We start from the raw sequence: 23,566 nt of genomic DNA on the forward strand, positions 1-23,566 counted from the left end.
GTTTTATAAGGGCTACTTTTACTTCAGGCAATGACCATAAATAGTGAAGTGTTTTTTGTGCAGCCAGTGGATGATTCACAGACTTAAATCTATTACTCACAAAGAATCTTAAGGCAAAATGCTGTTTTTTTTTTATTGCAAAAGTCTTTTTCCCAAGATGATTTAATGTTCAGTGTAAAGAATGGCACAATGCAAGATTCATAGCTGCCAACACAAAACAATGGATATAATTGGTGCCGCTGGGTTTGTCTAAGACCTGTTATTTCATTTGCTAAGCAAAGAATCAAGAGTTAGATAAATCAATGCTTTCTTCTCGATGGCATCAGAGGAACCTTCCACTTTAAAACAATTTCAAAAAGTAGAAAGTCTCGATCATGGAGTAGAAGCGCTCCCTTTACTGCTTAATGGGGGTTTTTTGGTCATTGCTATTCTTTCAAAGTCAACTAGCACAATGTAACATTTGGGAGGCCCCAGATGTGTTTCTGTTTGCTGCTGGTCAGAATACCAAGATGGTGGGAGATTTCTTTAAAGAAGGAATGTTTTTCCTTTGGGCTCCTTTTTATGAAATTTTTTTTTTAGTTTATAAAATGTTAACTATTTTTTGTAATTTTAGATATAAAATCTTTGTTTAGATAATTAACATTTAACATATGGTACATCCATGACATGGGATTCACAGAGCACCATGGATGTGCTGAAGTGAGAGCACAGCAGGAGTTGCTTCTTTTCAGTCACTCTAATTCATCAGAAGGAAACTTCTTTTAGGAAATTGATGCCAAAGGATGAGTCACTTCCTAGACTTATTAAATCACATATCAACACCATATCATTAAGTCATCAGTAGAACCAACGTTCAATGTTTTGGGACCACACAGAGTCCTCTTCATCAAGCAGTTTGCTGAAACTAAGGTGTTAAGCAACAAAAAGGACCAAATGAGCAAAAAAAAGCATAATTACATTTTAAGTTATGATCATGCATAGCTTGGGGCACCGCTCAAAACATACATCCAAAAAGTCTGGTGACTCCTACTATAGAGTGCAGGTGGAAGAAAAAGCTTGTCCCGGCTCCATACAACTTCTAGAAAGAAAAGATTAAACTGCTACAAACCAGTACAGCCTGAGTGCATCATAGTAAACACAACTTTAGCCCGGCTCTATCCAGGCCACCCCCCCTGACAAATTTTTCCCCAACCACAGGGTCCATTCATGAAGATGACCTCCATAACTAAACCCTGTGGGTGGGGTGAAACATGTCAGGGGGGTGGCCTAGATGAACAAGGGTTGAAATTGTGTTTACTATCTCACACTCAGGCTGTGCTGGTATGCAACAGTTTGATCTTTTCTGTCTGCATTTTATGTTATGTTGTTATGGTTGATCTGATGCAATATCACATGCACTGACCAACAATAAGCTCATCAAGCTTTGGAGAGGCCACGTTATTAAAAAATGACCTGTATTTTTGCTTTGTGTGTTCCAAGGTTAGCTTAGTGGGTTTGGAGACCATAGGCAGATCTTTCATCTCTGGGTACAATGGGCACCTTTTAATATAAGATTTTACCATTTAAGGTGAATACTGTGAGTTTATCCTTTTTGTACACTGGCCACAAAGTACATCCTTGGTTTAGCTTTAAATGTTTTCAATGGCATTTATTCTTATGGGCTACATACATCTTAAAAGAGAGGTTTGGGAATAATAAAAAAAAAAAACTATTATACTCACCTAGGTTGATGCAGCATTGGTCCCTTGCTGCCTCTAAGAATGAGAACCAAGCTATCAAAGACTACTGATCACTCAGTTCTTGGTCTTTATTGAGCAGAGAGCTAATGACTGTGAGTTAGCAGCTCTCTGCTCTGCCCCTCTAGTGCTCAATGGAGCCCCAGGCTGTGAGGGGCAGGAGTGGCTGGCTTAGTCCCCCAGCGTCACTCTGAGACGCTGAGCCAGATGCTGGTCCGGGCATCTGGGTGGATCCCGACAATAAAGTTGTGATCGATCCAGAGCCTGGACCGACTGAATATACGTCAGCCGACAGCAGACTTAGCCTGCTGTCTGCTGAAAACGGGTCGCAGGAGCGCAGAACTGAGCTTTGACCCTACTTCTACTTGAGCTTGCATAAAAGGGGTCAGCCATTTCTGTCTATTACCTAGGCAAAGCTATACATTGTACTTATCAGTACTGTACAATGCCTTACTGTTAAACTCCTGTTAGTGCAAGTCTTTGGATCTGATTATAGAAAACAAACTTTCTATAAGCTGAAATGATTTATCTTCTGTCATGAACAAAATAAGCTAACCACTGTCCATGATATACAGATAACCATAAGAGGCAAGGGCACTTACTACTCCCTATACAAGATATAGAAGTCAAAATATGGAGCAGTAAGAAAAAAAATTTAAAAACCTGACACAAGTTCTTACAATAGTAGCCCTAAATGTGTACATATTGAAAATGCACATTCATTTCCCTTTAAGTAGTAAAGTATATATTCAGGGTGGGAGGGAGGGGTGGCAAAGGCTGTAATTATTGGAAAGCCATAGACATTTTCCTATTTGATCCACTGTATGATTGAGGGTTAATGCAAATAACCTGTGGGGTTTGTAACGAGTGGTAATAGTTTTTTTTACAATCTGTATGGCATCAGCATGTTCCACAAAGTTTTACAATTTGGGGAACAAAAAATACAAGGAAATCAAAGTTTTGACATAAAACAGAAAATGAGGTCAGTTTGCAAAATTATCACTCCGCTGAAAATAAATATTTGCAATATGGGTGGGCTCTTGACTTTCTACTGACTTCTGGTAACTCTTGGAGTTATAAAGTTCAATCCTTTTCTTTATATCTGGATTCAACTAAAATCTTCTAAGCAAGGTGTATCCACAGACCCATCCTATGCTAAGATGGCAATGGGGTTGATTTACTAAAGTCAAATAGCCTGTGCACTCTACAAGTGCAGTTGCCCTCTGCAAGGGCATTTGCTTCAGAGCTTAGTAAAGGAGGTGACGCTTCACTTTGCAAAGAATACCCAATCACATGCAAGGAAAATAAAATAGAAATGCTTGCAGATGATGGGAGTCAGCCGGTCTTTCCCTCAATTAGTAATCTCTGGAGCAACTTGCAGCGTGCAACTGCACTTGTAATGTACAGTTTATTTCCCTTTAATAAATCAACCCCCATGCTTGGTCAGTTCAGCTGCTTTCAGTTTTGTCACCATTAACTTCATGCTTTACAGTTTGGACTACAAGCATTCCTGCCAATGCACAGTGAATGGTATATTCTGCCACAATTAATACTGTAAAAGCAACAGGTGGAGAATGCACAGGAATTTAATTCAAAGGGCTTACAGTGTGTAGTGTGTACAGTACTGGGATAAAAATCGTAAAAAGAGCATTTTAACAAAACAAAATGCTAACCTTTATCCTTTTGTTGCTCTATAAATTTAAATATTATAAGTATAATATTATATAATAAACCTTTTCCCCCACTTTCTGTCTGATAAAGTTGTTTAGAACCGGCATGGCCAGGTTTACATAATGCTATGAAATTTCTAAGGTCAAATGTTATTAGTATGGCCTTTTTGGCCGTTACTGTCTCATCACTATTTTAATTATAAATACAAATAATGAATAACTTGAGATGGGCCTTTCGTCATTGCTGGATCATGCTAAAATATTCTGGGAAGAGCTGAGGTGTCAGCCTATTTACACTCAAGATACCGAACATACATACAATTGTAGACAGTCTTCAAACACAACACCCCAAATGTCACACACACACGCACACACACACACATAGGAACAAGGGATAACATTACAAACAAGATATATTCAAGTACTCTAGTTGTCAGTTACAGACAAATGCGAATGAGACATGAAAATCAAATACACGCTGCTTCCACAGCACAATACATTTTTGTTTGGTATCTGATAAAAAGCCACTTTGAGTCCCTGCAGAAGAAACTCTGTATTGCAATGCTGGGATGGACAGGGACTTCAGTAAAATATCACCCTAGAGAAATGTCACCATACATATATTTACACAAGATATACTAGTATATACAGTCTTTATAATAACTTTTATTCTTGAATAGTGCTGTAGGAAAATATTTTTCAGGCACAGTGAGTCCCTGCTCCATAGAGCTTACAATCTAATATCTGGTGCCTGATGCACAAAGGTATAAAGTGACTCAACAAACTTCAAAGGACTGATATGAGACTTTAACAAATTGGCATTGCTTAAATGATTCTTCAGCTGAGTTAGGAAATGTAGCTTCTTCCAAGTTGCCTCTGGATTCAGAAGCAAGTTGTGTCTTGACAAGTTTACACAGTGTAAATATCAAAAGTCTGCCAAATATCAACTATTTTCTAACTAACTTTTCTAGTTGGCCAGTAATTCTGCTATCTGTTACACAGAAGAAGTCTCTAAGGGACCACTTGCATCTGTATACAGAAACTGAGTCATTACAAGAGAAAAACTGACCATGAGCATCAAGGAAATCAGATAGGAAATGATTAATGTTTTATGTCTAGAAAGGGATAGAATACGATTGTCCCTGATCCATAGACATTCGTTTGGTGATTGCTCATTTCAATATACTGTATGTTGGGAAGTAGAAATGAGGACAAGAGGGAAAAGAGAAAAATAAGAAACTAAAAAAAGGAAGCAGGGTGGGTAGAAAAGGAAGACGAAATGTAGGTAGGAAGGAAAAATGAATATCTCTTCATGGACATGGTCATCTTGAGCTCTGGTCCCCATTTGATTACCAAATCTAAAAAAGAAGCTTTCGCTGGTAGATCTTTGGTATTTTTTAATTGTTCTTCATCTGACACTAAAGAAAGACAAATACAGGTTGAAATAAATTAACAAAACAAAATTTTAAATAAAGGCAAATGGTAACAGTATACGTAAAAGACATGTTGAAAAAAAAAACATTACATAAAAATATAGTCATGCCACTACTGTAAAGACCCAATGATCGGATATTGTAGGAACCCAGGTGTGGCAGATGTTGGAAAGTCGCTCAAGATGGCATATCACGCAATACGAGATCCGCTAATGGAAATCGTTATTCTGGCGGGAGACAAGAAAACAGAAAATGGTATTCTGGGGAGCAAAACAGCAGATGTCAGAGAAAAGCAATTCCGTTGATTGAGAGCCAACGGGTAAAGCTTGTCTTCCCCAGTAAAAGGAAACCACTTGCCAAAGACAATAAGGCTCAACGTTTGTTGTGTCATCCTTCACATCCCTGAAGCGGCATCGGTCAGAGGAAACAATATATATATGTATATATATATAAGGAGAACTTTCTTTTTCCCCCGCTTATTGTCTTACAATTTGTCACACTGTGTTGTCAGGTTAAATGTTTTATGTTGTGATTAATACCTTACAGTACTAGATCCTATCTTCTGTGCAAAACACATCTAGCATCCCTGAAAGTAAATTCTCTAGAACGATATATTATTAGTATTGTCATAGGTCTACAAAGTGGAGTTAGTTGTACAGTTCCTTTTATGCTTTTTATATACAATCACCAATCGGTTGGACTTTAAAGTGAAAAATAGCATTATGATCTTTTATGAGGTTTGGACGATAGAATATTTATATATATCTATAATATATTTTTAAAATGACAAATATAAACAGATCTTAAAGAGAAAATGAATAAGACATATACTGGGTGTACATTAAACCGGGGAACATAAGATATCAAAATATAAGTATCTGTTCAGAAAAGTAAATTAAATGCATCATAAAAATATAGCCTGAATGTCACAATATATTTCAGTATAGTACCATTTCAACTGTTACGTTTAGTTGAAAGAAAAGATTGTAGACTTAGAGTTTTTTAAATGGTTAGGCAACTCAAACTTGGTTAGGCAACTCAAACTTGATGTTTCAGGTAACGCTGGATAGTGGAATCACCCACTAGGAATTCTCTAGCAAATGTATGTCAAAGGATGTTCACAAAAAGTCACTACAAGACATGGGGTTGAATTACTAAAAACTAGAGAGTGCAAAATCTGGTGCAGGTCTGCATAGGAACCAATCAGCTTCCAGGTTTTATTGTCAAAGCTTAAAGTGATACTGAAGTATTTTTTTTTTTGTTAAAAATAACAAATATGTCATACTTACCTTCGCAGGTCCTTCTTCTCTCGGTGCTCCTGGCCCCTCCCTCCTGTTGAGTGCCCACGTGGTAAGCAGCTTGGTATGGGGGCATCCGAGCTGAGCTGCAGCTTCCTGTGTCCATTCAGGCACAGACCTGTGGCCCGGCCCTGCCCCCTTTCTCTCACTGGCTCACTGACTTTGATTGACAGCAGTGGGAGCCAATGGTGTTTCAATGCTGTCTCAGCCAATGAGGAGGGAGAGCCCTGGACAGCCGAGTCTCGCGTGCAATATTGCTGGATCAAGATGGGGCTTGGGTAAGTATTAGGGTGTCTGCTGCACACAGAAGGCTTTTTATCTTAATGTATAGAATGCATTAAAGCAGAGCTCCACCCGATTTTAAAAGATTAGCTCATGCCGATTAACTCAGTGTTAGAAAATAAAAACGGAACATGTTTTTTTTCCTACTGTACCTTTGATTTCCACATCTTGATCTGTATTTCCTATATGTGGAGTGTGCGGATATGGGCGGGGATAGTGCGGCTATTTCGTAACTTCCTTTTCGCCGCACTGGCTCCTGGGACCTTGTGTCAGTGTTCCCAGGAGTCAGTGCGGCGTCCCCGTGTGAGTTATCGTGGGATTTTTTTTTTCGCATCACAAGGGGGCGGGAACTACACCCGTTGTGATGGCAACTATGACGCTCCACGAATTTAAATATTGAGCATGCACGGGAACGAGGCATGCTGGTAGCTAAACATCAAGGGAACAAGGAAGTAAATGCTTGTAGGCTTCACATGCCCGCAAGCAAGATGAAAACGGCCATCACAATTGTTTATAAGTTGTCATTTTCAATGAAAGTGGACATCAGGCAGGCTAAATCTACAAACATGTGAGTTTGCAATTGTTTATATGTGATTGTGTTAATGGGTGCGTTAATGGGTAAAAAAGAAAAAACAAAATATCGTGTGGAGCTCCGCTTTATGATAAAAAACCTTCTGCCTTTACAACCACTTTAACTGAACAAGCTGAAGTTAGAAGCTGATTGATTTCTATGCAGAGCGGCATCAGATTTTGCCCTCTCCAGTTCTAGTAAATCAACCCCAGTGAGTCAATCTAGTCTCTTGCTATGTTCTCTGTAATGTAAAACAAAACAGATATCCAACAAGGAAAGCAAGACCACCCTTATAATATCCTCAGCATTTGAGAAGGCTTGGTAGAGGACTCTTTCACCAAGGGCAAGGGGCCTAAAGGTGGCTTACATTAACCGTTGAAGGTAATCAGCCATAAGCCCTGAAATCCATTCAATACCCTGGAACTATTATAGTGCAGCAGAACCCATAAACACTAAAGAGATGTTTTTATCATTTTTGCCCCTTCCTCTAAGCACCCTCCCACTGTTCTAGAGGTTTATCCATATACTCACAGCATCACCAGCCACTGGGATACAGCACATATCCCAGTATCCCTGGTGCCCAGGCTGATTTTGTTAAAGGAAACCTGTGGTGAGAAAGAATGGAGGCAACAATTGCTGACCCCAATTTCTAAAAATACTGGCTCCCTAAGGATGGGTTCACACTGAGGAATGGAGCGGCTCACAGTTTCAGGTCCGATCTCAGTCCAAATTTTGGGCTGAATTCGGACCTGAAACAGACCAGAAAATGCACAGGACTCCTGTGCAATTTGCACCGGAGCCACTACGGAGATGTGTTAACCGGCTCCATAGAGAGACGGTCGGAAATCTGACATGGAAATTGGATGTGAAGAAACCCACATTTAATCCGCACTGGTGTGAACCCAGCGTAAACGCCATGCTGATCTAATGACTTTGTTACTTTAGAGAATTAATGAAAGACAAAAAAGACAGTGGACAAAATAAAACACAAAATTGGCAGATTAGACTTGGGAAACGTGTAAATGGCCAGCAGAAAAACGTTTGAATAGTACATTTATGTCCATTCAATGGCACAACTGGAAAGCAGCATTAGTCAAAACTGTGCAGTTCAAAGGTTGGATGCACATTGGCAGGCTTGAGTTGTAACACTCAACCCTTGAGAATAGAAGCTTACATATATAAATATGGGAATTAAATGGTACCCTTGCTGCCAGCAGAAGTGTAGTGAATATTTCACAGTAAATGGGTAATGTGTATGCCAAGATTCCTAGCTCTTGTGCAGTTCAATATATGAAATTCTTGAATGAGACAGCAAGAGGTTCAACCTGCAATACTGCTTATACACAGGTGGACATACCATGTGTGCACACTATGAAAATACACAAAGATCCTTTGGGACTTGAGGGCTAATACATATTAGATGTGGGTCAGGATGGGACCTTCTCTGGCTGTCACAAAGTCCTGAACACTTCCTATCTAGAGTAATGAACATCTATGTATATACACTAAGGCGTCTGTCTGTAGGCAGTATTTGGTGGGTCTAAACAATGTTCCTGCACAAAAGGTCCTTTGTTGACTTATCCACCGCTGTGCACAAAAACATTTAATTGAATCTAAAAAGGGGGGAAAACTGACATTCGTTTCTGTTTGGCTGCTAACAGTAAAAACCTACACACTAAACTAACAAACTGAATATTACTGATTTGTAATTGTAATAATTAAAGTCTAAATCACCCTGGGATGCTTTGAGGTTTCTTCAGGGGTGCCTTGGCAAAATGCCTAAAAATACTGTATATCAAAAATGGTATACAAGCCAGCAGATGAATTAAGCCTGCCTTTTAGTAAGACAAAGTCATACATTTTCCTTATGCACCACTACGACTTTCTAGACACTGGCATCCTAACAACCAACGCCGTCATCAGTTAATAAGGAGGATGTCTGTTGCCTCCACAGCATCCTTGTTTGACCATCCTGTGCCCCTCTCCCTCAGCACTGGGGTCACACGTTGGGTGTCTATGGTTGGATGTTGCTGCATTATGTAAAACTATTTGATTATTTTTTTTTTACATTTTAGAATGGGGTGCCGCAAGACTGTCCATAATTTTAAAGGGTGCCTTGAGATTGTCTATCATTTTAAAGGGTGCCTTGACTTAAAAAAGGTTGAGAAACACTGTTCTAAATCCATCTGTAAGAAAAATGTTGTGTAGTATAGGGGAAACTGTAGGCTTTACTAATTGTGTTAACTAGAGCTAAATCTGTGGAATGATGGACTGCCAACCTTCGACATGCATAAACACAGCATCCTGAAGACATATATACTAAACAGGCAACAAGTGTCTATGATTTCCTGGTGATGGCAAGCAAAAATGACCAATAGGTTCAAGTGGAAATATCAATACCTTATAGAAGGATTTAAGAACAACCTAAGTAAGAAATATTATTTACAAAGTTGGTTATTTCACAGCCCTATCTTATATTATTACATTTGTCAGAAAGGTGGATTTGGCCTTAAATTGATGACAACTTTAACATTGTTTTACAGACCCGAAGAAACATGAAACCAATGCAAAAGATAATGAAATGACCATAATACAACCACCATGAGTATTGGAAGACTTATCACACAGCATGTATTGATGTGTACTCATTTACGGCATCAGCATGATTTCATAACTATCCAGGGAGTTAAATGGCTGTATTACTTGGGTTAACAAATGCAAATAGGTGTTATAAACAAAGGCATGCGTTCTTTGTGAAATGCAAGGGATATATTTCTTTAATCGCAAAATCTGTGGTAATCTTTTGCTAAGAGTGTCAGTGATGACATATGCTATTGCTGTCTTTAGTTAATTTCTAGAGGTCAGATTTTCAAAAAAACACTCTAGATGTATTGGCTGAGCCAAGTACTAAGGTGCTAAGTGTTTTCATTTTTTCCAAAAAGTTTAAATATATGTCTACATAAACAGAAGGGACTGTATAAAAGAAAAAAAAAAAGTAGTTATGCTATTTTTTTGCTGTTAAAGTGTATATAAAGTGTTTAAATTTTTTTTTTTGCTCAGCGTATAGTAAATAGTCAAGACCTCTGTTAGGTTTTATTTTTTTTCAGTTTTTCTTTGCTTTGTCCCATTAGAAATGTTTCTCCACTTCTTGTTCCAGGAATACATCAGAAAGCAAAAGCAGATCTCTCCAAAAGCAAGGTGGGAAATCTCCCTTAATGGTCCATACACGCGAACCGAGAATCAAACAACAGATCGTCCATTTTTCTTTACATGCTAGTCACATATCAAAAATGAAGAGTTTACTAAAGTGACGAAAATTCCCATAAGACAGAATTAAAAATCAGAAATGATGTAATGTGTTGTAGTGTACTTTTGAAAGACAACTGTACTGATTAAACGAAAATCGTATGATCTGATATCGTATGAGAAACATTTAGTGCTTGTCCGATCCGATAATGTGATAAGGAACTCTCTTGCAAGCTGTGTACTACTGACCAGATTAGTTTATGACCGCTTTCGAAAAATGATTTTTTTTTGTCCAATTTTCAGATTGTGTGTATGGGTCATTGGAACAGGTTTCACCCCACCTCATATTCCTGTGATAACTTACCAGGAAAAATAGAATGCATTTCTCCAGTAAATTTCTCCATAAAAACCTGCCAGAGGGTCTAACCCTTCCACAATTTATTCAGCTCGAAAAGTGATTTAAAGCGCTTTACATACACTTTAAACTTTGCCGTGCATTTTAAGAATTCCTCATTATAAACATAAATATTATCTATATATTGTGACATTCAGCAAATGGTTTTGCAAGCTCATTATAAAGGTAGCAGCTATGAAAGATGTCTGATACAGTCCTACCATCTTGCCCATTCCTCAAAGTGGACAAGAATTAAAATCAGTTACATAAGGCATGCTTTTGGGAAGAAATATCATAAAAGGAACTTCCCGTTATTCTGATATAAAGGTGCAACAGGCCCCTCTCTTTTGCCTTTTCAATAATTGCCAATGTCTCATATTCCAACTTAAATGACTGGAAAAAATGCATTCTTTGTGTGTTGGCTCTTCTCCTGCACTCTGTTCCTGGGTCATAGTGATATGTGCAAAATTTCTTTGAGATAGAAACCACATAGAAACTGGTATTCAGTAGACACAGGATAAAACTAGACCAACCAAATGTTTTCCACAGCCCACTTTCAGCTGCCACTGGAACATGCGATTGGTAACAGTTCTTTACTCCCCAGGAACATGCTGGTCATCTATGGGTTAAAAACTTCCTAAAACAATCTTCCAATTAGAACTTAGAGTTCCAGGCAACTTGAAAACATTGACAAAGGGGCACATCCTTCCTGTAGAATTTTTGATATTTCTTAGGCAGTCTTAGCTGGATCCAAATATGTCCCTTTCCGACTCTGGAGACTGGGGCCTTGATATTTCAAAAATTTCATGGGGCGACTGGGAGCATTTTCTCGAAGCTAATATCCTTAGAATCTCAGAAAGCTGTTTTTCAATATTGATCATTTTCGAGTTCAAGGCTTTAATGTCTTCTTTTAACTCATGCTTCACCTCTAACACTGTAGCTTGGAGAGTCTGTTCTGGAATGGGATAAAAAGTGTGTTTAACCTCTGTCTGTACAGGACTTCGATCCTGTGGGCTTCTAGTCTCCCCAACACTGTCTAAGCGTAAATCACTTTTTGTAATGCCACTGTCACATGAATCTGTCTTCTTTAAAGTAGCCTCCCCTGAGGGTTTAGTTCTGTCGGGCAGTATTTCCATAGACTCTGCCTTTGCCACTTTGTTCCAATCCTCCCCTTTCCCACATGCATCTCTAAATCTGGCCCACCCTTTCCTTTTCACCAACTCCCCGGCCACTTTACCTCCAGCTATTTCCGATACTGGAGCATGTAGCTTGGCACGGTCTGACACTCCGGAGGTGGACGCCGCCTGGAATGATGTTGGCGTAGCAGGACTTTCTGTGACCGTAACCAGACTGGCTTTTATGGTGTTGCGTACAGAATGTTCCACTAGTATGTTGCCTTTCTCAATGTCATTGGGATCTCTTCCCCTCTCGGCTGCAAGGCGGGCCTCTTTCTGCTGGCGAAATCTCTGAAACAGTCGCCGGACGGGATGGTCGGGTGGGAGGATCAATGGAGCTTCGTTTTTGCTTTTCATCCACTCTTCTTCCTCTCTTTTAACATCACTGATCTTCCGAAACACTATCTGAAAGTAAAAAAAGAAACAAATATATCATTCATTCTTTATTATTTTCAATAAAAAGCATTTTTTGTTGATTTTAAAGAAAAAACAAGAGGGGGTGGAGTATAGTTTAACATCTATAGACAGAAAAGAGTATGGGCATGTCTAAAGCAACCTTTCACAACCAGGGTTCTGAGGAACCTTGGTGTTTCTACAGAGATTTCTAGTGGTTCTTTGAACAATGAGAAATTTCTCTCTGACAATTACCTGGCACTAATTACTTATCTGAAAAGCCCAGTACATACAGGCTGAATGCTGTCCGACATTGGCCAGTTCAATAAAAAAAAGTCTGACATTCGGCCTGTGTGTAAGGTACTTGGTCCAACAGAAGCCAGCCGTTCTGTCAGACAAGCAAGCTGGAAAACCAGCAGCCAACTGGCTCCCGATCAGCGCTCTCAGCCAACGGTGGGGCTGTCCCCCTATCAGAACACAACATTTTAGCAGGGGGGAGATTGCTGTACTAATATCAGATCATTAGTACAGCGGCTCTGACCGGAGCTGACAGATTTTTTCATTCAACCCAGAAAAAAACGAATAATGTGTACCAGGCTTAAGGAAGAGCATTTTTCCACTAACCTCCAATGCAAGTGGAATTCTTCCCACTGACCACCAATGAAAGTGGAATTCTTCTTCACACTGACCATCAATGTAAAGTAGCATTCTTCCAAATTACCCCAGCAACTACCCTGAACTGTGTAGGGTGGCTAAAAATTAAGAACAAAGGTGGTCCTTCTCCCATTGTCCACCGATGCAAAGGGGTCCTTCTTCACTGACCTCTAGTGCAAGAGGGCATTTTTTTTTCTTTGCCCACCAATGTAGTGGGAAAGTTCTCCAGTGCCCACTAATATGAAGGAACACTATAATGTTCGCTGTCTGCATTTTTTTATGGACATTGTCATTTGTTGAAAATTATTATTACTGAAAATAGCTATGCCATATTCCTTTTATTTATTATTTTATTAAACCATTGAAAGTCTCTCTCTTTAGTATGTAGGAAAGCATTTAAATCTAGATAAACCCTCTAGTCACTTGGCAGAGCCCCAAAGCTGCAATCAAAGACACTTTACACAACTGTTTTGCTTCCTGACATATTCCTTTTAAATAAACTGCTGACCTTCCTGTAAAAAATGCTAGTTGCCTGGCTGTGTATGGCTTCAATATGTTATGAATCAAAGCCTTGAAAAAATCCGCATCATTGACATCTGAACTCTTGTTCTTCATTATTTTTGCAGGTTGGTGACTCAGAAAGTACTGAAGCTAGAGAATCAACATGACAGGCAGTTAACTATCATTTTTAGAAAAAGAGGATAGCAATAGCAGACTCCATGTTTCTTCATTACATGTATTCAATAGCCAACATCCAAGATTTGTGTATACATGTACAAAAATGTTTTAAATGGCATTATCCTTTTTTAATGTTCTTTTCCTTACTTATACAAGACATAAACATGACTAGTCAGGAAAGCACAGGGAGGCAAATGTTTCTTTATTAGGAGATAGTGCTGAAGGTTTTATTTTGGTTTATTTCCCATGATGCTAAGGAAATAGTCATCTATGTCCACAATTAATGAGTTTGTGCTATTGTTAGATTGCAATAGTGGAGCTATGTTTCCCACAAGGGGGATTTGTGAGACTCAGCAGTAATATAGTTATATAGTTAATATAGTTATATATTAGGTGGTTTAACCACTTGCCGACCAGCCACTGTCATTATACTGCGGCAAAGTGGCATGATCCCGCAAATCGCTGTAAGTGTACTTCAACTCGGGAACTCGATTTTGGGGGCGTGGCCATTGGCCAGCAGGGGAGCCATTCATCAGGTCCGGCAGACTCAATATCCGCCAGCCACTTGCGATCGTCCCCCCGCAGTGACAGAATGGGGATCTGTCTGTGTACATTCACACAGAATGCAAGACTGGGCCCGATGCCCGCATCATTGGATTTGATTGACAGCAGCGGGAGCCAATGGCTCCGCTGCTATCAATCTATCCAATCAAGAGTCAAGACAACGGGCAGAGAGGAAGAGCACATCTCCGCCGAGGGAACGAACATGCTCAGATTAGTAAAACGGGGGCCTAGGGGGCCAGTCAGTGTCAGAAGTTTTTTCACCTTAATGCATAGTATGAGGGTTTACAACCCCTTTAAAGTGGTTGTTAAGCCACCATCATATCTTTATATAATCCTCTGTTTCGTAATCCTGTGTGCCCCTGTCTTTGTGTTTTATAAAAAAAAAATTGTCTATTCCTAATTTCAGAGTGCCGCTCAGCGCTCACGTGACCGGCCGTCTCTCCCCTCTCACGATCTGACAGGTAGTGTGGGTGGTGCTGAAAATACCCCGCTGATGTCAGGAGAGGAAGAGAGGTGGCCATTTACGTGAGCGCCAAACGGCGCTCTGAAATCAGGCATAAATGGCATTTTTTTTATAAAACACAGAGACAGGGGCACACAGGATTATGAATCACACAGGAATATATGACACATTAAAAGTAATTTCAGCAGCAGGAAGGGAAAGGGTAGGCACTGTCTGGAGCTATTATCCCCCCCCCCCTTTTTAAATATAAAATGTTGATTTCCCTTTTATCATCTTTTTTTTTTCTTTTTTTACATCACACTGCTACTCATCTCCTCCAGCCTCTTTTCAGCAGCTTCCTCTCTACAGTCACTTCAGTGCACATCATTGCATTGGACCAGCTACCTCATAGTGGCGATGGCGAACCATGCCTGCATAATATGTGCCAAAAATGGCTGCATATGGTCCTCCCCAGGGGTGCATGTGACAGGCAAATGGAAGACAGTGATGGTATTGTCATCTTATAACAGGAAGTGCCTGGATATCTCTATGGCAGAAGCATCAGATATTAATTCAATGAATATCGCACATTTAAAAAGATTTAAATAAACTTTTAATATGACACTAACAGGTTAAAGATTCAGTTATACTTCAACTGTCACCATACTGAGCTTGCACAAACTAACTCCCTTTACTCCTCTGCCCTCCATTTGACTGGTGGGAGCGAAGAGTTGGCTTACTATATAATAAGCTTCAAGTCACAGAAAGCCAATACCGTGTAAAGTGCGGCTCCTCGTTATCAAAAAACCTCTTTCCTGTTACGGTTATTCATTGTGACAAAGAACTTACTTTATATTAATAAATGCACGTCTCCTACCCAATGAGTATTATTATCTATTTACAGTAAATATAGTCAGTAAAAAATATATGGAGGATAATCTGCACATCCAAAAGTTGCAGTCGTTTCACATGCCTTTTATCCAGCTACATTTATGATGTGAGATTATCATCGTCTTCTAATTTGCATACAAATGATGTACGCAGGCCAGACCTCTCGCCTGTACTCATGTTAATGAAGTGATTAGGTCTCATTTACAGTACATAACCCTGGGGGAGAAGGCTGATTGACATCTTTCATCAATGCACATCAAGTAGAGCCAACTGGCTGGGAATCCAGCACTTCCAGCATTTCATGGCAACCAGTGACTGTCAGGAAATGCTGAGACTTCTGGTTCTTTAGCATCAGTTGATTTAGAGAAAAGGTATGCTGCAACTATGGCATGGAAGGAAAACTGCCTACAAACACTCAGGATGCAGCCAGTAGATTGAGAGCAAGCTGCTGAACAGATGGCTTAATAACGGATCATGGTATGAACATGCATGCTTTCACCTGTGAAGAGGTGCTCTCTATGGACATACCCAGTGTTGTTCTCTATTGGGGACAAACAGTAGCAATTGGCTGGGAACAATGGAATGTTCTATTCCCCAGGGGACAAAGTGCATGCTGCTAAGGCTAGCTGTGAGGTCAGATGAGGCACCCTCCTTCCATGGCCATCCAACAACGCAGCTAGCAAGGAGATGGCTGCTTTGATAGGACACTCTTCACTGTCTCCATGCGCTTGTCCACTTGCTTGGAACATTTTAGCCGACAAGCCTTCTTTCCCCTGTATTCCTTGTGAGATGCTTGTCTCAGATCTGTCTCCTTGCTAACTGCACTGTTGGACAGCCTTTGACGGATGAGGGGTGTCCTTTCCAGCCTCACAGATAGCCTTAGACAGGACATACGAAGATGGAACAAAGTACTGTATGTGCTTTGTCCCCCGGAAAACTCATACAAATTAAAGTGAGGCTTATTCTTTAGTCCCCCACCTCTGAGAAAGTACAGGCAGGGGATTCCAACAGCTGCTCACCTGTGTTACCAGCCCTGAGATCCTTCCAGCTGCTCACCTGTGTTACCAGCCCTGAGATTCCAACAGCTGCTCACCTGTGTTACCAGCCCTGAGCTCCTTCCAGCTGCTCACCTGTGTTACCAACCCTGAGATCCTTCCAGCTGCTCACCTGTGTTACCAGCCCTGAGATTCCAACAGCTGATCACCTGTGTTACCAGCCCTGAGATCCTTCCAGCTGCTCACCTGTGTTACCAGCCCTGAGATTCCAACAGCTGATCACCTGTGTTACAAGCCCTGAGATCTTTCCAGCTGCTCACCTGTGTTACCAGCCCTGAGATCCTTCCGGCTGCTCACCTGTGTTACCAGCCCTGAGATTCCAACAGCTACTCACCTGGGTTGCCAACCCTGCGATCTCTCTAGCTGTTCACCTGCAATGCCAGGCCTTGCCTGGACTTCACTGTAAGGCATGCTGTCTGTCAAGGTAAGTGCAAGTAACTGCTTGTCTACTATACTGTTTAGAGTAGTGATTTTTCCCTAGTCTCTGTTCTATAGAAACTACTGTGCTACCATCTAGCACTCTAACTGAGCCACAGAGACAATGCTTTGAGGAGCTCCTGCTTGCACAACTTCATAGTCTGTTTAACCAGTTGCCGACCGCCGCACGACGTTGTACGTCGACAGAATGGCACGGGCAGGCATATGGGCGTACATGTACGTCCCTGCCTTCCCGCGGGTGGGGGGCCCGATCGGAATCCGTTCAGGAGCGATCCGGGATGAGGGGGCGGCCATTCGTTCATGGCCACCCCCTCGCGATCGCTCCTGACGAATGGAAGTGCAGCATGACATCACTTCCTCTCCTGTAATGTAAACACAGGCAGAGGAAGTGATGTAATCTTTCCTCCGTGTCGGTATTTTTCGTTCCGGCACCGAGGAGAGAGGATCGGTGAGTTGCACAAACACTACACTACACAGTAGAACATGCCAGGCACACTCTCACCCCCCCTTCACCCCCGATCACCCCCCCAATCACCCCTGCACCCCCAGTCACAGTGACACCAAATGCATTTTTTTTTTGCATTGGTTTCATTTGTGACTGTAATGACTGTTAGGGCAGTTAGGGTTAGCCCCCTTTAGTTCTAGGGTACCCCCCTAACCCCCCAATAAAGGTTTAACCCCGTGATCACCCCCCGTCGCCAGTGTCACTAAGGCTGGGTTCCCATTGCAGCGGTTTATGAGAACGGATGTGATTCGCACCGCACTGCAGTGCAAATCACATCTGATCTCTGTGCGATTCGAGTTCAGCCATACAGATAGTATGGCTGAATTCGCATCGCACCCGCCGCAAACTCGCAGGGGACCCTTTTTTTGGTCCGCAGCAGAATCGGATCGCATGGGTGTTCACACCATGCGATCCGATTCCTGTCCGAGTTTTCAGATCGCACTGCGATATGCGAACTGATCTGGGGGTGTCATTAACATTTCACTGACACTCCCAGCAGTTCGCATAGGGCAGTGTGATGCGGGAACCCGCCGCGGATTCGTGGTGTTCCCGCATCGCTCCAGTGTGAACCCAGCCTAATAAGCGATCGTTTTTCTGATCGCTGTATTAGTGTCACAGGTGACGCTAGTTAGGCAGGTAGGTATTTAGGTTCACCGCAGCTTTTTATAGCGCCAGGGACCCCCATATACTACCGCATAAAGCCCCCTGATTGCCCCCTAGTTAACCCTTTCACCAGTGATCACCATATAACTGTTACAGGTGACGCTGGTTGGTTAGTTATTTTTTTATAGTTTCAGGGCACCCGCCATTTATTACTTAATAAAGGTTTAACCCCCTGATCACCCGGCGGGTGATATAAGTTTGAGGGTCAGATAAGGTCTGCGTCGCCCCAGGCAGCGTCAGGTTAGTGCCAGTACCGCTAACACCAACGCACAAAGCATACACCTCCCTTAGTAATATAGTATCTGATCAGATCTATATTAGCGTCGCCAGCAGTTTAGGTTTCCCAAAACGCAGTTAGCGGGATCAGCCCAGATACCTGCTAGCACCTGCGTTTAGCCCCTCCGCCAAGCCCAGCCCACCCAAGTGCAATATCGATCGATCACTGTCACTTACAAAACACAACACACATAACTGCAGCGTTCGCAGAGTCAGGCCTGATCCCTGCCATCGCTAACAGTTTTTTTTGTAGCGTTTTGATACAGTCGCTGACAGCCTAGGTGCTTTTTTACCTGTGAGTCTCACTAGTGTACCCCTAAATTTAGGGGTGTCTACTTTCCAAAATGGGGTAATTTGGGGGGGGGGGGGGGGTTTGTGCCATCTTGGCATTTTATGGCCTTCAAAACTGCGATAGGTAGTGAGGAGTAAAATCAAAAATTTACACCCTTATGCCCCGTACACACGAGAGGGATTAAGTCTGACAGACCTCCAAAGGAGTTCCGCCGGAGTTCCGCCGGAGTTCCGACGGAGTTCTGGCGGACTTTTCGACCGAACGGACTTGACCACACACCATCACACCAAACTCCGACGGAGTCGAACGTGATGACGTACGACTGGATTCGACGTAGGAAGTTCCTAGACAGTAGCCAATAGCTGCCCTAGCGTCGGTTTTAGTCCGTCGGAGTAGCACACACACGAGCGGATTTTTCAAAGGGGACCGGGTCCGGCGGAGTTCCGTCGGGAAAATTTAAAGCATGCTTCATTTCTAAAGTCCGTCAGACTTTAGCTTCGCTAAAGTCCGTTGCAGCCCACACACGATCGGATAGTCCGCCGGACTCAGTCCGTCGGAGTTTGGATGTCGAAAAGTCCGCTCGTGTGTACGGGGCATTAGAAATCCTGAAGGCAGTGCTTGGTTTTCGGGGCCCCGTACGCAGCTAGGCTCCCAAAAAATCCCACACAAGTGGTATCCCCGTACTCAGGAGAAGCAGCAGAATTTATTTTGGGGTGTCATTTCACATATGCCCATGGCATGTGTGAGCAATATATCATTTAGTGACAACTTTGTGGAAAAAAAAAAAGTTTGTAATATTCCCGCAACTTGTGGCAAAATATAAAATATTCCATTGACTCAACATGCCTCTCAGCAAATAGCTTGGGGTGTCTACTTTCTAAAATGGGGTCATTTGTGGGGGTTTTGTGCCATCTTGGCATTTTATGGCCTTCAAAACTGTAATAGGTAGTGAGGAGTGAAGTCAAAAATTTACGCCCTTAGAAAGCCCGAAGGCGGTGCTTGGTTTTCGGGGCCCCGTATGCAGCTAGGCTCCCAAAAAAATCCCACACATGTGGTATCCCCGTACTCAGGAGAAGCAGCAGAATTTATTTTGGGGTGTCATTTCACATATGCCCATGGCATGTGTGAGCAATATATCATTTAGTGACAACTTTGTGAAAAAAAAAAAAAAGTTTGTAATATTCCCGCAACTTGTGGCAAAATATAAAATATTCCATGGACTCAATATGCCTCTCAGCAAATAGCTTGGGGTGTCTACTTTCTAAAATGGGGTCATTTGTGGGGGTTTTGTGCCATCTTGGCATTTTATGGCCTTCAAAACTGTAATAGGTAGTGAGGAGTGAAGTCAAAAATTTACGCCCTTAGAAAGCCTGAAGGCGGTGCTTGGTTTTCGGGGCCCCGTACGCGGCTAGGCTCCCAAAAAATCCCACACATGTGGTATCCCCGTACTCAGGAGAAGCAGCAGAATTTATTTTGGGGTGTCATTTCACATATGCCCATGGCATGTGTGAGCAATATATCATTTAGTGACAACTTTGTGAAAAAAAAAAAAAGTTTGTAATATTCCCGCAACTTGTGGCAAAATATAAAATATTCCATGGACTCAACATGCCTCTCAGCAAATAGCTTGGGGTGTCTACTTTCTAAAATGGGGTCATTTGTGGGGGTTTTGTGCCATCTTGGCATTTTATGGCCTTCAAAACTGTAATAGGTAGTGAGGAGTGAAGTCAAAAATTTACGCCCTTAGAAAGCCTGAAGGCGGTGCTTGGTTTTCGGGGGCCCCGTACGCGGCTAGGCTCCCAAAAAGTCCCACATATGTGGTATCCCCGTACTCAGGAGAAGCAGCAGAATTTATTTTGGGGTGTTATTTTACATATGCCCATAGCATGTGTGAGCAATATATCATTTAGTGACAACTTTGTGAAAAAAATAAATAGATAAATAAAAGTTTGTAATATTCCCGCAACTTGTGGCAAAATATAAAATATTCCATGGACTCAACATGCCTCTCAGTAAATAGCTTGGGGTGTCTACTTTCTAAAATGGGGTCATTTGTGGGTGTTTTGTGCCATCTTGGCATTTTATGGCCTTCAAAACTGTGATAGGTAGTGAGGAGTGAAATTACAAATGTATGCCCTTAGAAATCCTGAAGGCGGTGCTTGGTTTTCGGGGCCCCGTACGCGGCTAGGCTTCCAAAAAGTCGACCACATGTGGTATCCCCGTACTCAGGAGAAGCAGCAGAATTTATTTTGGGGTACAATTCCACATATAACCATGGCATGTGTGAGCAATATATAATTTAGTGACAACTTTGTGTAAAAAAAAAAAATTTTTTTTGTCATTATTCAATCGCTTGAGGCAAAAAAATATTCAATGGGCTCAACATGCCTCTTATCAATTTCCTTAGGGTGTCTACTTTCCAAAATGGGGTCATTTGGGGGGGTTTTGTACTGCCCTGCCATTTTAGCACCTCAAGAAATGAGATAGGCAGTCATAAACTAAAAGCTGCGTAAATTCCAGAAAACGTACCTTAGTTTGTAGATGTGACAACTTTTGCGCAAACCAATAAATATACAGTTATTGACGTTTTTTTTTACCAAAGACATGTGGCTGAATACATTTTGGCCTAAATGTATGACTAAAATCGGTCTTTTTAAGTTTATATGGCAAAAAATTTAAATCGCAGAGTCAGTCAAATACCTTTAAAAGAAAGCTCTATTTGTGGGAAAAAAAGGACGCAAATTTTGTTTGGGTACAACATTGCATGACCGCGCAATTACCAGTTAAAGCAGCGCAGTGCCAAATTGTAAAAAGACCTCTGGTCATTGACCAGCAAAATGGTCCGGTCTGAAAGTGGTTAACATTGTTCTGTATTGTATGCATACTCTGCCATTTCACCCTGTCTGCATTGTTAATCCTATTCTGTACCTATTTAATAAACTTCAAGTTACAGTTAGTTTCTGTCTGATTGTTTGACCAGTTATGCATTCTGTTACATATATGTAACAGTATTTAAAAAAACTATAGTCAGTGGTGGCCTGTCCATATGGGGTGCAGCCCCCCTAATCCATGCCCCTGAGCCCCTAATCTACATGCAGGGCGCCTGGCGCATGAATTCCATTGGGTTTTTTATTTTTTGAAGCACATGATTAGAGTCAGAGGCTTTTATTTGCCTTAAAAAAGGGTGGGCTTGGGGTGCAGAGCACTGCGCCCTGAACCCACCCAGTTGTGTGACAATAGCAAATTAATATTCCCTATTGTCTTCCTGATTCTCCTCCCAGGCCAATCAGAAAGCAACTCCTGAAACCTGATTGGCCAGAGAGTCTTAGGACTCCCAATCGTGTCTCAGATCACACTGGACAAACATGTGTCAGGACAATCTACCTGTTTAACCCAGGGGAGAACGGAGAGGAGAATGGCCCAGTTCTTCATTTCCGCTGCCTCCTATATTAAGGTTAGTTTCCACCACTGCCTTCTCGTCTGTTGTCCGTCTCCTGCAGGGGGTGGGTGATTGCGGCGATCGCTGACTTCCCGTCCGCAGTTTGCCTCCCGTGTAGGGGGGTTGCTTGTGGTAATCGCTGCCTTCCGCTTTGTCTGGGGGGGTGGATTTTGTTAGTTTGCTCCCCCCCCCCCAAAATATTTAGCACCAGCCGCCACTGACTATAGCTTTAACTTTAATTTTTGATGGCATTTATAAATGCATTATATTTAGATTTGCTGATAAATGTTTCTTTCTAGAATGCCAGACTTACTGTACACTTAAGGGGTTATTTACTAAAACTGGAGAGTGCAAAATCTAGTGCAACTCTGCATAGAAACCAATCGGCTTCCAGGTTTTATTGTCAAAGCTTAATTGAACAAGCTGAAGTTAGAAGCTGATTGGCTACCATGCACAGCTGTACAGATTGTGAGTGCACCAGCTTTAGTAAATCTCCAATTTAGTGACTCTAGAGATTATGGAATTTTCTATTATCTAATGTCTACATCTTAACTTGTTATCACAATAAAGGTGAGTACACCATTCACTGACTGAGCACTGGGCTCATGTAATGTGTGGTCCTTTTACTGTTCGCTACGTCATAATCTAGTAACTGAAGCTCCTTTTCTGTTCCATCACCTAGTCCTAGACCGAAAAAAAGACACAATCACAACTGTAATGGGTTTTATTCCCAGGAGATCGAGAAAACGAATAACCTTGTGGAGCAAGCAACCTGTGCTCTGGAATTACGGAGGCCATGTTGCTTTCACTGATAATAGGTGACTGGCACAATCCTTATTGCCCTGCTTTACCAATTAATGGGCTTTTGGCTAGATGAGCAGAAGAGACAAGCTGCTTTTCATATAGGAACAAAGAAAAGGAAACCTACCATTTTAGGGTTGGATACAGACATTAGGCTGCTGCTGGTTATTAGGTATGGATTACACCTTCTCTGCTGTAGAATATGAAGACTCACTGAGCAGTTCACTGCTCTGACCATACAAAAAAGGCAATACATATACTATATGAAGAATACGGAACTCTGAAACAAATAGTCCTAAAGGTAGTACCCAGTCAAAATGAACTGATTTATCAAGTAGTAATAAACCAAAAACCAAACATTTAATATATCACAGTTTACCAATTCTTAAATTTGGTGGCTGCATTAGTTTTAATTTCCCCCCCCTTATTTGCACCTTGTGATCCAGGTAGTAACATACTTTCTGTCTAATGCCGCATACTCAGAATCAGACTTTCCAGCAAACTTGGTCCGGTGGACCAGAATTCGTGGGACAATTAGATCGTGTGTTGGCCCCGACAGACTAAAAATCTGGAAAACCGTTCGTCTGTGCTGGTCCGATGGACAAAATACGACGCAAGGGCAGCTATTGGCTACTGGCTATTGAACTTACTTGCTTAGTTCTGTTTATGT

General features: G+C 41.6%; 1 protein-coding gene across 1 annotated transcript in view; it reads right to left on the minus strand.

The window, feature by feature from the left end:
- Window positions 1-2,538: 2,538 nt before the first annotated feature.
- Window positions 2,539-23,566, minus strand: part of KCNH1 (potassium voltage-gated channel subfamily H member 1) — a 563,287-nt gene continuing 542,259 nt past the window's right edge. Inside the window, exon 11 of the mRNA XM_077485723.1 lies at window positions 2,539-12,210. Coding sequence (XP_077341849.1) covers window positions 11,371-12,210 — 840 coding nt within the window. The 3' untranslated portion in view covers window positions 2,539-11,370. The remainder of the gene's footprint in view (window positions 12,211-23,566) is intronic.

Source organism: Lithobates pipiens, unplaced genomic scaffold (genome assembly GCF_037356315.1).
Source record: "Lithobates pipiens isolate NorthernLeopardFrog02 unplaced genomic scaffold, aLitPip1_a1.2 Scaffold_18, whole genome shotgun sequence".
In the NCBI taxonomy this organism is placed as follows: Eukaryota; Metazoa; Chordata; class Amphibia; order Anura; family Ranidae; genus Lithobates; species Lithobates pipiens.